Source organism: Notolepis coatsorum (genome assembly GCF_963971535.1).
Source record: "Notolepis coatsorum genome assembly, chromosome: 14".
Taxonomy (NCBI): domain Eukaryota; kingdom Metazoa; phylum Chordata; class Actinopteri; order Aulopiformes; family Paralepididae; genus Notolepis; species Notolepis coatsorum.
In genome coordinates, this window is record NC_140178.1 from 680739 (window position 1) to 696507 (window position 15769).

A 15769-nucleotide genomic window follows, 5' to 3' on the forward strand; every position below is an offset into this window, starting at 1 on the left:
TTTAATCAGAGCAGCATAACTGGACCACATACCACTTTAACATGACCTTTAATCAGAGCAGCATAACTGGACCACATACCACTTTAACACAACCTTTAATCAGAGCAGCATAACTGGACCACATACCACTTTAACATAACCTTTAATCAGAGCAGCATAACTGGACCACACACCACTTTAACATAACATTTAATCAGAGCAGCATAACTGGACCACATACCACTTTAACATCACCTTTAATCAGAGCAGTATAACTGGACCACATACCACTTTAACATAACCTTTATTCAGAGCAGCATAACTGGACCACACACCACTTTAACATGACCTTTAATCAGAGCAGCATAACTGGACCACATACCACTTTAACATAACCTTTAATCAGAGCAGCATAACTGGACCAGATACCACTTTAACATCACCTTTAATCAGAGCAGCATAACTGGACCACATACCACTTTAACATGACCTTTAATCAGAGCAGCATAACTGGACCACATACCACTTTAACATAACCTTTAACCAGAGCAGCATAACTGGACCACACACCACTTTAACACAACCTTTAATCAGAGCAGCATAACTGGACCAGATACCACTTTAACATCACCTTTAATCAGAGCAGCATAACTGGACCACATACCACTTTAACATCACCTTTAATCAGAGCAGCATAACTGGACCACATACCACTTTAACATCACCTTTAATCAGAGCAGCATAACTGGACCACATACCACTTTAACATCACCTTTAATCAGAGCAACATAACTGGACGACATACCACTTTAACATCACCTTTAACCAGAGCAGCATAACTGGACCACATACCACTTTAACATAACCTTTAATCAGAGCAGCATAACTGGACCACATACCACTTTAACATCACCTTTAATCAGAGCAGCATAACTGGACCATATACCACTTTAACATAACCTTTAATCAGAGCAGCATAACTGGACGACATACCACTTTAACATCACCTTTAACCAGAGCAGCATAACTGGACCACATACCACTTTAACATAACCTTTAATCAGAGCAGCATAACTGGACCACATACCACTTTAACATCACCTTTAATCAGAGCAGCATAACTGGACCATATACCACTTTAACATCACCTTTAATCAGAGCAACATAACTGGACGACATACCACTTTAACATCACCTTTAATCAGAGCAGCATAACTGGACCACATACCACTTTAACATCCCCTTTAATTGTGAGTGATTTCCTGTAATGAGTTGTATGTGTATGTATCAAGCATCCTTGACTTCCAAGGACAACGATGTAAATAAGTCATTGGCTTTTTCGTTCCTCTCCTTGACAAAAGCAAATGTGTGCTGTAATGATCTGTATATGTTTTGTTGTCTAAATAAATACCTACCTGCCTAACTGAGCCTAGGCTACAGTGTGGAGAGAGCCCAGGGTCAGAGGTCAGAGTTCACACTGCTGTGTCTGCGTCCTCAGAGCCCAGGGTCAGAGGTCAGAGTTCACACTGCTGTGTGTGCATCCTCAGAGCCCAGGGTCAGAGTTCAGAGTTCACACTGCCGTGTCTGCCTCCTCAGAGCCCAGGGTCAGAGGTCAGAGTTCACACTGCTGTGTGTGCATCCTCAGAGCCCAGGGTCAGAGTTCAGAGTTCACACTGCCGTGTCTGCCTCCTCAGAGCCCAGGGTCAGAGTTCAGAGTTCACACTGCTGTGTCTGCCTCCTCAGAGCCCAGGGTCAGAGTTCAGAGTTCACACTGCTGTGTCTGCCTCCTCAGAGCCCAGGGTCAGAGGTCAGAGTTCACACTGCTGTGTCTGCCTCCTCAGAGCCCAGGGTCAGAGTTCAGAGTTCACACTGCTGTGTCTGCGTCCTCAGAGCCCAGGGTCAGAGGTCAGAGTTCACACTGCTGTGTCTGCGTCCTCAGAGCCCAGGGTCAGAGTTCAGAGTTCACACTGCCGTGTCTGCGTCCTCAGAGCCCAGGGTCAGAGTTCAGAGTTCACACTGCTGTGTCTGCCTCCTCAGAGAGCCCAGGGTCAGAGGTCAGAGTTCACACTGCCGTGTCTGCGTCCTCAGAGCCCAGGGTCAGAGGTCAGAGTTCACACTGCTGTGTCTGCGTCCTCAGAGCCCAGGGTCAGAGGTCAGAGTTCACACTGCCGTGTCTGCCTCCTCAGAGCCCAGGGTCAGAGGTCAGAGTTCACACTGCTGTGTCTGCCTCCTCAGAGCCCAGGGTCAGAGTTCAGAGTTCACACTGCCGTGTCTGCGTCCACAGACCCCCCCTCAGAGATCGTGGAGCTGGAGGACACCGAGGCGGAGCCGGGCTCCGCTGTGGGGCTGAAGTGCTCCAGCACCGGGGTGCCTCGCCCGGGCTACTCCTGGCTCTACCACCGGGCCGGCAACGCCCAGGAGGTGACTGAGGACGGGGTCTCCCTGCTGCTCCTCCCCCACGTCACCGCAGACGACACCGGGGACTACACCTGCCGCGCCTGGAACCAGCACGGCAACGTGTCCAGGACCGTCAGGGTCACCGTGAGAGGTGAGGGCATCTTCTGAGATCCTGCCTGCATGCATGTTGACTTGTTGTTTTGTGACATACCAGCTCTTTTACCGGAGATATACCTTTCTTTTAAATGTTTTGTTCATGAAACAAGACACAACACAATACAATAGTAATAATAATACATAAAAACGACTGTCAATCGACTAAAGCTGTCAATTGATTAAAATATTTAATCGCGATTGTCCATACACTTTAATCGCCGTTGACGCTGAAACACGTCTTTCCCCGCCATGCTCATTCTGCCGAAGACGCTGGACATCAATATTTCAAAAATCTGTGATCGAAATCATATTTCTCCCCCGGAGACATGAGATGTACTGTTGAGTCCCTCTCAACTCTACAACGGTTCAAGAGCGCCATCTGGTGGCCGATTGGCGGATCGCCCAGGGGAGAAACAGGAAGTGGAAGCTGGTGCTCATTTCAATTCGGTCCGATCACTCGCTAATAGTCCCAGGACTCGAGCTGATCACAACGGATAGTGATCCGTTACCAATAACTCGATAAACAACATGATTTGGACGTATATACTATTATACAACCTGGAAATGGATCGGATATTTCGACATCCCATAATAGAAAGAATTCTGTTCCACGCTCATCTCCCAACGGCGAGAGGAAGCTACGGTGAGTTTCAGCGTTATTTGTTTATGTCTTCGATACTAACTGCTCTGATGATCATATCACCCACACTAGATGAATGATATAACGTTGCCCACGGAATTATAAACGACCCCCCCCCCATCCGGTCAACATCAGATCATACGTAGTAACTTCTAGAACCACGTCCAGTTGACATTTTTTATCTCGCACAGATTCCTACCAAACTGTATTTGATCATCAATATAATGCATTTAGGGCTATAAATCAAGTTCTGGAGAAAGCTGCAGAAAACGATAAAAACATACTTGTACTTTAGACCGTATTTTAGTATGAATATGTGAATGAAAAAGTATAACGTTGCTACACCCTGAACAATACATATAGGACGTTGAATGGGCCACAGTAATGTCAATTGAGCAATACAATTAATCGAATTTTTTTTTATTTATTTTTTATCTACCTTAAACGGATCTTTTTCAAGTTCCAAGTTTTAATACTCTTATCAACATGAGAGTCAACAAATGCTTGCTTTGTGCAGCCATTAAACACAAAAGGATGACCCTCATGCATTGCAAATTTGCATCAAATTCAAAACAGAGTGATGCACAAAATAACTTAAAAGAAAATAATAATTTAAAACAATGAATAAAGTGTGCATAAAATAATAGGGGAAAGAAAACGTTAGGAACTCTCTCTATATCTCACACACACACACACACACACACACACACACACACACACACACACACACACACACACACACACACACACACACACACACACACACTTCAGAAACAAACATAGTATCAATGAGAGTATCAATAATACACCTGAAGTCAAAAAATAATAATAATAAAGTAAAAAAAATAAAAAATATCCTTAAAAGTTAATCGTGAGTTAAAAAAAATAGTGGTGTTAATAGAATCGGTGATAACGCGTTAACTTTGACAGCCTTAATAAAAACACATCACAGGACAACCGCCCCCCGCCCCCAGGACCAACACCCCGCCCCCCGCCCCGCCCCCAGGACCCCCCAGGATCAACACCCCGCCCCCCGCCCGCCCCCAGGACCCCCCAGGACCAACACCCCGCCCCCCGCCCGCCCCCAGGACCCCCCAGGACCAACCCCCCGCCCCGCCCCGCCCCCAGGACCCCTCAGGACCAACACCCCGCCCCCCGCCCCGCCCCCAGGACCCCTCAGGACCAACACCCCGCCCCGCCCCCAGGACCCCTCAGGACCAACACCCCGCCCCCAGGACCCCCCAGGACCCCTCAGGACCAACACCCCGCCCCCCGCCCCCAGGACCCCTCAGGACCAACACCCCGCCCCCCGCCCCGCCCCCAGGACCCCCCAGGACCCCTCAGGACCAACACCCCGACCCCGCTGCGCTGCTAGATCGTGGCCTTTACTCTCTCAGCCGCCGATGTCCACAAACCATTGTTGGAGGAGCCAGGAACGTCATGAAACTCTCTCACGTCTTGAAACGTGTGACGGCCGGTTCTATCATCAACATCCCCCGGAGTGTGGACTCCCTTCCTCTCCCACTGAGGGTTGTTAATGGGTTAATGGGTTAATGGGTTTATGCCCAACAAGTAATTGTTGGTTATGAAATATTGGAGAGTCGAGGTGCCATGGGCAGAGGCGATTTTACCACTGGGGCACCAGGGGCACCCTGCTGATGTGCCCCTGATGTGCCCCTTTTTAATTTTTATTTATATATATTTAAAAACTCTAACCCTAACTAACCTTACTGTCATGCACTTGTCCTTATAAACTAACCTACACTGTAACACTCAACACTTTGATGAAGATTGTTACTCAGCTGATAGAGTCGTGCCCTTCCTGCTGTCTCTTGTTGTACAGAACTTGTAAGTCGCTTTGGATAAAAGCATCAGCTAAATGACTAAATGTAAATGCATGCCCTTTCGCGCTCTTTGCTAGCTAACGTTAGCAGGGATTGGGAAAATGCATGATGCCTGTAATATTCAAAATCTGTTTTAAGCTTCAACATTTACTTTTGACAAACAAGTTCTGACGTGTATAGCGACAATGCTCTGACACACTTGAATCCTGATATTGAAATGTTTGTGCAATTGGTATTTAAATTTTTTAACTTAATACGTGTCCAAATATGTGCGATAGCATCAGTTATTGGAATGGTGCTCAGATTTAGCATGACCCCTAAATGCTATGATGTTGATTGGAAACTAGATACAGGAGTAGGCTTGTTGTCGGGCGGCGGGGTGGCGCAGCGGACATTGCGATTGTCACCAACGCAAGATACAAGATTCAAGATTCAAGATTCAAGATTCAAGAGTTTTAATTGTCACGGCATACAGGTATACAATGAAATGCGGCTGGTCTTGCCCGCGACGATGTGCAATACAGTGGTACAACATATAATAGAATCCAATAAAATACAGTGGTACAACATATTAATAGAATCCAATAAAACAGTGCAATAAACAGGTACATGGTGTGCCATCTCGGTATCTGTACATTAGTATTTACAGAGCATATAGGACATGCTAGTTAGCTTTAGTAGTGCAATACACTGTTCCTGATGTTATACTATTTTAAGTGGCCTTTCCTCTGGCCATAAGTGTGCGTGTGTGCGGCATGAGTGTTAAAGTGGCTGCTAGTGTGTGAGCGTGCTCAGCGTGCGTGTCGTGTATGTACTTGTGTGTGGATAGTTCAGTTTCTGTGTCTCTCGATGTTCATTGTTCAAGGCTCTGATGGCCTGGGGGAAGAAGCTTAGCCTAAGCCTCTCCGTCTTAGTCTCTAGAATTCGCAGGCGTCTGCCTGACCTCAGCAGCTGGAACAGGCTGTTATTGGGGTGGTGGGGGTCTTTCATTATCCTGCAGGCTCTGGATTTGCACCTCTTGTTGTATAGAGCCTGCAGGGGAGGTAGCGCAATACCCGTGGTACGCTCGGCTGAGCGCACCACACTCTGTAGGGCCTTCTTGTCCTGTGCCGTGCTGTTCCCATACCAGGCAGTGATGTTTCCGGTCAAGATGCTCTCTACAGCTCCTGAGTAGAAGGACTGAAGTATCTTCCCCGATACTCTGAACTTCCTTAACTGTCTCAGGTGGTAGAGGCGCTGCTTCGCTTTCTTTACTACTGTGCCTATGTGTGTTGACCATGTCAGGTCCTCTGAGATGTGGACCCCCAGGTACTTGAAGCTGCTCACCCTGTCCACGGTAGCCCCGTTAATCCTCAGTGGTGTGTGTGTCTCCCGCTGTCCTCTCCTATAATCCACGATCAGCTCCTTGGTTTTACCAATGTTCAGGAGCAGGCTGTTGTCCTGGCACCAACGTTCCAGTACCTCAACCTCCTCCCGGTAGGCCTTCTCGTCGTTGTCCGAGATCAGCCCCACCACCACCGTGTCGTCGGCGAACTTCACAATGGAGTTGGAGCTGAACTTGGCCACACAGTCGTGTGTGTAGAGTGAGTACAGCAGGGGGCTTAGAACACAGCCCTGGGGGGACCCGATGCTCAGGGTGATGGTGTTGGAGGTCTGACCCCCCACCCTGACCGCCTGGGGTCTTTCACTCAGAAAGTCCAGTACCCAGGCGCTCAGGGCGGAGCTCAGGCCTAGCTCGATCAGCTTGTCCACCAGTCTGGTGGGGACTATGGTGTTGAACGCTGAGCTGTAGTCAATGAACAACAGTCTCACATAGCCCCCCTTCTGACGGTCAAGGTGGGAGAGAGTGCTGTGCAGTACCTGGGAGACCGCGTCATCAGTGGACCTGTTTGTCCTGTATGCAAATTGCATAGGGTCCATATCACTGGGGAGAGAGGCACAAATGTGGTCCTTGACCAGCCTCTCGAAACATTTCATGACCACAGAGGTGAGTGCCACCGGTCTGTAATCATTTGGACATGTTGGGGAGGGTTTCTTCGGTACAGGGATGATGGTAGACATCTTGAAGCAGGCAGGGACTACTGACTCCGCCAGGGATTGATTAAATATGGCGGTGAACACCGGGGCAAGCTGGTTTGCACAGGACTTAAGTATGCGTCCTGTTATACCATCTGGGCCTGCAGCCTTCCTGGTGTTCACCTGCATAAATGCTCTTCTCACACTGTGTTCCGACAACGAGAGAGCGCCCCCGCCCCCCCGCGGTTGCCCCCCCCCCTCCACAACAGCCGGTGCGCCAGTGACGTCACTAGCCAGAGGGCTAGTGGCGACACTGTCTACACCGAACCGAGCGTAGAAGGAGTTGAGTTTGTCCGCTAGAGAGGCGTCGTCGCTCCCCATTGCGGGGGCGCTGACTTTGTAGTCAGTTATTGTCTTCAGTCCCCTCCACAAGCCTCTTGTGTCGTTTTGTGCCATTTGTGTCTCCAGTTTCTCAGCATATGTCCTCTTAGCAAGTTTAACAGCCTTGCGCAGAGTGTAGACTGAAGCCTTGTATTCTTCCATATTTCCTGACTCTCTGCCCAGGTTATAAGCCGTGGTGCGTGAGTTTAGGGCTGTTCTTATAGTGCTGTCCACCCAAGGTTTCTGGTTTGGGAAAACCCGCGCCGTCTTTGTGGGGACAATGCCGTCTGCCACTGTAGTTATGTAGCTTACAACGGTATCAGCATACTCGCTGACGTCACTGGCGCTTCCTTCAAACATGTCCCAGTCTGTATCCTTGAACGCGTCACGGAGCTCGGCCTCTGATTCGTCAGACCACTTTTTTGTCTCACGTGACACGACGGCTTCGCGTGATCGCTGTTTGTATGCTGGGATTAAAAAGATGGAGTCGTGATCGCTCGCGTTTACAGAGCCCATCAGTGGCGGAGCCGCCACAGCCTTGTAGGCAGCTCTGAACGGGGTGTAGCAGTGGTCGAGTGTGTTTCCCCCTCTTGTGGAGCAGGCGATGTGCTGAAAAAAAGTCGGCACCGGTATCGAATCCGGCTGTCAGCGTTGCCTCCGGCTTGGGCCGGCCATCATACTAACTCAATTGGCAGAGTTAGCGGGAGGGAAGTCGAAGGGTGGTAATCTGGTCGTTGTAAACAGCGACTCCTACAGGTCGGTCAGGGTGCCTGCACAGCAGAGACAGGAAAATGGCGGGGGCAGTGTGAGCCTCCCACACGTTACTCCTCGCCAATGAGAGTCCATGCTGGCAGGTGAAAAGATGTGACTGGCTGCCTCCACATGTATCGGAGGGGACATGTGACTAGTGCTTCTATCCTCCCTACGACCGGCCAGTGGGGGGCACATGCGAGCAACGATCAGGACAGGGGAGGGAGAATTGGCAGGTAAATTGGGATGGGAGAAAAATCACAGAAAAAGGAGTAGAAAAAGTAGATAAAAAAAAGGAGTAGGCTTGTTGTCAATGTCAAGTACATTGTATTTGTGTAACAGCTACCCCCGGAGATCGACGACGACCAGAGACCTCAGACAGCCACAGCCGGTCCACGTCTGAGAGCCCAATAACCACCGAGGCCACTGGAGGCCAGAGCAGCCATGATCCTTCACCAGGTCAGAGCCGGCATCAAAGAGTCAATTATAGGCACAACTCCCAATATCAGTAACAGGTCTGTTCAATTGTTGACAACCCGACGTGATTGTCTGACATCAGCAAATACAGAAGATGTATACGTGTATTGTAGCACATGCCTGTATAGCAATATACAGAAGATATGTATATGCCTGTATAATCAAACACTGTGATTTTGTGCATTGGGGAAAACTCTTGTTTTGCTATCTTGACAAGGGAGAATTCTCATCCATCTGGCTGGATTGTCAAATAGATCTGTTTGGGATAAGGGAATAGGAATTGAACCAAATATAAACTACCAATTGGGGTATAACTGTGATTAGGGTATTGTGTGATATTAGGTGAAGTTAAAATCTCTGTTGAGTTTGCGTTTTCTTTTTTTTCTTTTTAGTATTTTTATTGCACATTACTTTAGTTACATTCCATAATGATGCACACAAGCAATCTTATTTATATTTTTGTTCAAAAACAATTTTACAGCAGCATATAACAAAAAGATAAAATAAATAAACATTCTTTCATTTGGCGGATTTATACATAAAGAACAACTTCAAGAAGACAGACTTACCTCACTGCTTTTAAGTTTTATGGTAAGTTGATTGAACAACCTGTCTTCAGCATTGGCTGCACATGACCGTAGCCTGTAAGCCTGAGTGTTGGTTGGCTAGCTAGCATGACCTAGTTTTCACATAGCTAACGTAACGTTATCGATAAATGCTAGCTAACGTTAGCAGGGATTGGGAAAATGCATGATGCCTGTAATATTCAAAATCTGTTTTAAGCTTCAACATTTACTTTTGACAAACAAGTTCTGACTGATTGATTGATTGATTGAAAACTTTATTAACAGATTGCAGAATTGGTACAGTACAGTACAGCTCAATACATACAATTGTTAAGGGGATGCAGACCAGAGAAAGACTTTCGTCTTGTTTACATCAGGGTCCCCCATTTTCAATTCATCATAACATATATGACATACAGATAGACAGTACTGCTACATCTATACATTTATGACATACCAGATTTGCAAATACAGTACTGTTTGTGATACAAAAAGAGTCCAGAAAAGAGTATATACATTTGACGTAGAAACTGTACATTGGAGGAGGTTGGGTAGGTGGGGTGGGGTTGGGTGGGTGGGAGGGGGGGACTGTGCATTGGAGGTGGATGGGTGGGTGGGGTGGGGGGGGGGTTGAGAAGGGGGGTGTATAGCGACAATGCTCTGACACACTTGAATCCTGATATTGAAATGTTTGTGCAATTGTTTTATTTTTTTTAATACGTGTCCAAATATGTGCGATGATAGCATCAGTTAGCTTAGCTAACTAGCATGTGTTCGTGCCCTCGTGACTCGTGTTCGCATGCCCTTTCACGCTCTTTGCTAGCTAACATTAGCAGGGATTGGGAAAATGCATGATGCCTGTAATATTCAAAATCAGTTTTAAGCTTCAACATTTACTTTTGACAAACAAGTTCTGACGTGTATAGCGACAATGCTCTGACACACTTGAAATGTTTGTGCAATTGGTATTTTAAATTTTTAATATGTGTCCAAATATGTGCGATAGCATCAGTTATTGGAATGGTGCCTAGATTTAACATGACCCCTAAATGCTATGATGGGGATTGGAAACTAGATACAGTAGGCTTGTTGTCAAGTACATTGTATTTGTGTAACAGCTACCCCCGGAGATCGACGACGACCAGAGACCTCAGACAGCCACAGCCGGTCCACGTCTGAGAGCCCAATAACCACCGAGGCCACTGGAGGCCAGAGCAGCCATGATCCTTCACCAGGTCAGAGCCGGCATCAAAGAGTCAATTATAGGCACAACTCCCAATATCAGTAACAGGTCTGTTCAATTGTTGACAACCCGACGTGATTGTCTGACATCAGCAAATACAGAAGATGTATACGTGTATTGTAGCACATGCCTGTATAGCAATATACAGAAGATATGTATATGCCTGTATAATCAAACACTGTGATTTTGTGCAGAGAAGAGAGTCAATCCAGGCACTCAAAAAGATGTAAAATCCAGAGGGAAGATGGTTAAAAGGCCTTTATTAAAGGTGGCTAAGTCATTTAAAATCTAATCAACATGTTTCGACCATAGCGGTCTTCATCAGGATTCATCTTCATCTCTAATCCTGATGAAGACCGCTATGGTCGAAACATGTTGATTAGATTTTAAATGACTTAGCCACCTTTAATAAAGGCCTTTTAACCATCTTCCCTCTGGATTTTACATCTTTTTGAGTGCCTGGATCGACTCTCTTCTCTGAACTCTGCATTCCCGGTGATCCAAGAGCACCTTAACCTATATTGAACTGAGCTAACCAAGTTCTCCCTTTTGAGCACCTGGTTGTTTTTTCTCCTGCTTACTGTGATTTTGTGCATTGGGGAAAACTCTTGTTTTGCTATCTTGACAAGGGAGAATTCTCATCCATCTTGCTGGATTGTCAAATAGATCTGTTTGGGATAAGGGAATAGGAATTGAACCAAATATAAACTACCAATTGGGGTATAACTGTGATTAGGGTATTGTGTGATATTAGGTGGAGTTAAAATCTCTGTTGAGTTTGCGTTTTCTTTTTTTTCTTTTTAGTATTTTTATTGCACATTACTTTAGTTACATTCCATAATGATGCACACAAGCAATCTTATTTTTATTTTTGTTCAAAAACAATTTTACAGCAGCATATAACAAAAAGATAAAATAAATAAACATTCTTTCATTTGGCGGATTTATACATAAAGAACAACTTCAAGGGGGAGCTCCAGTAGCTCACCGCGTACCTCGAGCGCTATTTCGGCGCCGGGGACAACCGTGCTCGTCACGGATCTGGGGTTTAGCGAGTTCGATTCCCGGACTGCAGCCGTGCCTTTCTCAGAGTGTCTTCCCCCCCATCTGTACCTCCATTCAACCTGTTTCTGTCTGTCGGTCATTCTTGACCAGAGAAAATGCGATAAACGCAAAAAAGAGCCAGCGGAATGGCCAAAGTTTAAAAAAAAAAAGAACAACTTCAAGAAGACAAACTTACCTCACTGCTTTTAAGTTTTATGGTAAGTTGATTGAACAACCTGTCTTCAGCATTGGCTGCACATGACCGTAGCCTGTAAGCCTGAGTGTTGGTTGGCTAGCTAGCATGACCTAGTTTTCACATAGCTAACGTAACGTTATCGATAAATGCTAGCTAACGTTAGCAGGGATTGGGAAAATGCATGATGCCTGTAATATTCAAAATCAGTTTTAAGCTTCAACATTTACTTTTGACAAACACGTTCTGACGTGTATAGCAACAATGCTCTGACACACTTGAAATGTTTGTGCAATTGGTATTTTTTATTTGTAATACGTGTCCAAATATGTGCAATAGCATCAGTTATCGGAATGGTGCTCAGATTTAGCATGACCCCTAAATGCTATGATGTTGATTGGAAACTAGATACAGGATTAGGCTTGTTGTCAATGTCAAGTACATTGTATTTGTGTAACAGCTACCCCCGGAGATCGACGACGACCAGAGACCTCAGACAGCCACAGCCGGTCCACGTCTGAGAGCCCAATAACCACCGAGGCCACTGGAGGCCAGAGCAGCCATGATCCTTCACCAGGTCAGAGCCGGCATCAAAGAGTCAATTATAGGCACAACTCCCAATATCAGTAACAGGTCTGTTCAATTGTTGACAACCCGACGTGATTGTCTGACATCAGCAAATACAGAAGATGTATACGTGTATTGTAGCACATGCCTGTATAGCAATATACAGAAGATATGTATATGCCTGTATAATCAAACACTGTGATTTTGTGCATTGGGGAAAACTCTTGTTTTGCTATCTTGACAAGGGAGAATTCTCATCCATCTGGCTGGATTGTCAAATAGATCTGTTTGGGATAAGGGAATAGGAATTGAACCAAATATAAACTACCAATTGGGGTATAACTGTGATTAGGGTATTGTGTGATATTAGGTGAAGTTAAAATCTCTGTTGAGTTTGCGTTTTCTTTTTTTTCTTTTTAGTATTTTTATTGCACATTACTTTAGTTACATTCCATAATGATGCACACAAGCAATCTTATTTATATTTTTGTTCAAAAACAATTTTACAGCAGCATATAACAAAAAGATAAAATAAATAAACATTCTTTCATTTGGCGGATTTATACATAAAGAACAACTTCAAGAAGACAGACTTACCTCACTGCTTTTAAGTTTTATGGTAAGTTGATTGAACAACCTGTCTTCAGCATTGGCTGCACATGACCGTAGCCTGTAAGCCTGAGTGTTGGTTGGCTAGCTAGCATGACCTAGTTTTTACATAGCTAACGTAACGTTATCGATAAATGCTAGCTAACGTTAGCAGGGATTGGGAAAATGCATGATGCCTGTCATATTAAAAATCTGTTTTAAGCTTCAACATTTATTTTTGACAAACAAGTTCTGACTGATTGATTGATTGATTGAAAACTTTATTAACAGATTGCAGAATGGGTACAGTACAGTACAGCTCAATACATACAATTGTTAAGGGGATGCAGACCAGAGAAAGACTTTCGTCTTGTTTACATCAGGGTCCCCCATTTTCAATTCATCATAACATATATGACATACAGATAGACAGTACTGCTACATCTATACATTTATGACATACCAGATTTGCAAATACAGTACTGTTTGTGATACAAAAAGAGTCCAGAAAAGAGTATATACATTTGACGTAGAAACTGTACATTGGAGGTTGGGTAGGTGGGGTGGGGTTGGGTGGGTGGGGGGGGGGGGGGCTGTGCATTGGAGGTGGATGGGTGGGTGGGGTGGGTGGGGGGGGTTGAGTATGGGGGTGTATAGCGACAATGCTCTGACACACTTGAATCCTGATATTTAAATGTTTGTGCAATTGTTTTATTTTTTTAATACGTGTCCAAATATGTGCGATCATAGCATCAGTTAGCTTAGCTAACTAGCATATGTTCGTGCGCTCGTGACTCGTCTTCGCATGCCCTTTCACGCTCTTTGCTAGCTAACATTAGCAGGGATTGGGAAAATGCATGCCTGTATTATTCAAAATCTGTTTTAAGCTTCAACATTTACTTTTGACAAACAAGTTCTGACGTGTATAGCGACAATGCTCTGACACACTTGAAATGTTTGTGCAATTGGTATTTTTAATTTTTAATACGTGTCCAAATATGTGCGATAGCATCAGTTATTGGAATGGTGCTCAGATTTAGCATGACCCCTAAATGCTATGATGTTGATTGGAAACTAGATACAGTAGGCTTGTTGTCAAGTACATTGTATTTGTGTAACAGCTACCCCCGGAGATCGACGACGACCAGAGACCTCAGACAGCCACAGCCGGTCCACGTCTGAGAGCCCAATAACCACCGAGGCCACTGGAGGCCAGAGCAGCCATGATCCTTCACCAGGTCAGAGCCGGCATCAAAGAGTCAATTATAGGCACAACTCCCAATATCAGTAACAGGTCTGTTCAATTGTTGACAACCCGACGTGATTGTCTGACATCAGCAAATACAGAAGATGTATACGTGTATTGTAGCACATGCCTGTATAGCAATATACAGAAGATATGTATATGCCTGTATAATCAAACACTGTGATTTTGTGCATTGGGGAAAACTCTTGTTTTGCTATCTTGACAAGGGAGAATTCTCATCCATCTTGCTGGATTGTCAAATAGATCTGTTTGGGATCAGGGAATAGGAATTGAACCAAATATAAACTACCAATTGGGGTATAACTGTGATTAGGGTATTGTGTGATATTAGGTGACGTTAAAATCTCTGTTGAGTTTGCGTTTTCTTTTCTTTTTTTTTAAGTATTTTTATTGCACATTACTTTAGTTACATTCCATAATGATCCACACAAGCAATCTTATATATTTTTATTTATTTATTTTTTACAATATTTTTATTGCATTTTTTCTTTTATACATACACACATAGTACAGACAGTAACACATGACATAACACAAATAAAAAAGACACATTACAACCCCCTCCCTTCCCTAATTATAATCCAAATTAACATTCACGCAGACATATTACAATAATAAAAACAAATATTGTTAAGTAAATTATAAGAAATCACACAAATATAAATAATTTAAAAAAAGAAATAAGCATAAAATAAAAAAACATTCTTCGGCTTCTCTACCCTCATCTGTTTTTTTTCTGTTGGTATCCCATCTGGGCCTGCCGCTTTCCCGCTATTCATAACCATAAGCGCTTCTTTTAATTATTCTATAGTCAAGTCAAGTCAAGAGATTTATTTGTCACGGCATACAAGTATACAATGAAATGCGGGTGGTCTTGCCCGCAACAATGTGCAAATAACATATAATAGAATCAACATTGAGCAATAAACAAGTAACATTGTGCAATAAACAAGTAACATGTTAGGGCATATCGGTATATGTACATAAGTTATTTACAGAGCATGGAGGACATACTAGGTCATTTGGTAGTGTCTTTCTGTACATGCTAATTTATACAATCTCCGGTTATACTATACTATTTTTAAAGTGACCTTTCCTTAGTGGCCATACGTGTGGGCGTGTGCAGCATGAGTGTGTGCTTGCTCATGCTAAAGTGGCTGCTAGTGTGCGAGCGTGTACAGTGTGTGTGTTGTGTGTGGAGAGTTCAGTGTTCAGGGCTCTGATGGCCTGGGGGAAGAAGCTGAGCCGAAGACTCTCTGTCCTAGCAGCTGGTGTTCGCAGGCGTCTGCCTGACCTCAGCAGCATGAACAGGCTGTTGTTGGGGTGGTGGGGGTCTTTCATTATTCTGCAGGCTCTGGATTTGCACCTCTTGTTGTATAACCTGCAGGGGTGGTAGTGCAATACCCGTGGTACTTGATCAAACTGTTTCTGTTCCCCTTCCGTTATTTTTGGGAATTCCAACTTGTCCAGGAATTCATTTTGTTGTTCTGTGTTCTTTGGGTATTCTGATTTATATAACTTTTCATAATATTCTTTAAAGGCATTCTTTATTTCTATTGGGTCATTCGTTTCTTCTCCATTTCCTAATTTGATCGTATTTATCATTCTTTCCGTTTGTGCCTTTCTTAATTCTCCATGCTAGTATATTGCCTGCTCTCTCC

The 15769-nt window shown here is 44.6% G+C and overlaps 1 protein-coding gene across 1 annotated transcript in view; it reads left to right on the forward strand.

Moving 5' to 3' along the window:
* Positions 1-15769, forward strand: part of LOC311239850 (basal cell adhesion molecule-like) — a gene marked incomplete at its 3' end in the record, with an annotated part of 45298 nt that overhangs the window by 24578 nt on the left and 4951 nt on the right. The window contains exons 6-8 of the mRNA XM_084328296.1: positions 2264-2527; positions 8506-8622; positions 10325-10441. Of these exons, the coding sequence (XP_084184422.1) occupies positions 2264-2527; positions 8506-8622; positions 10325-10441 (498 nt within the window). The remainder of the gene's footprint in view (positions 1-2263; positions 2528-8505; positions 8623-10324; positions 10442-15769) is intronic.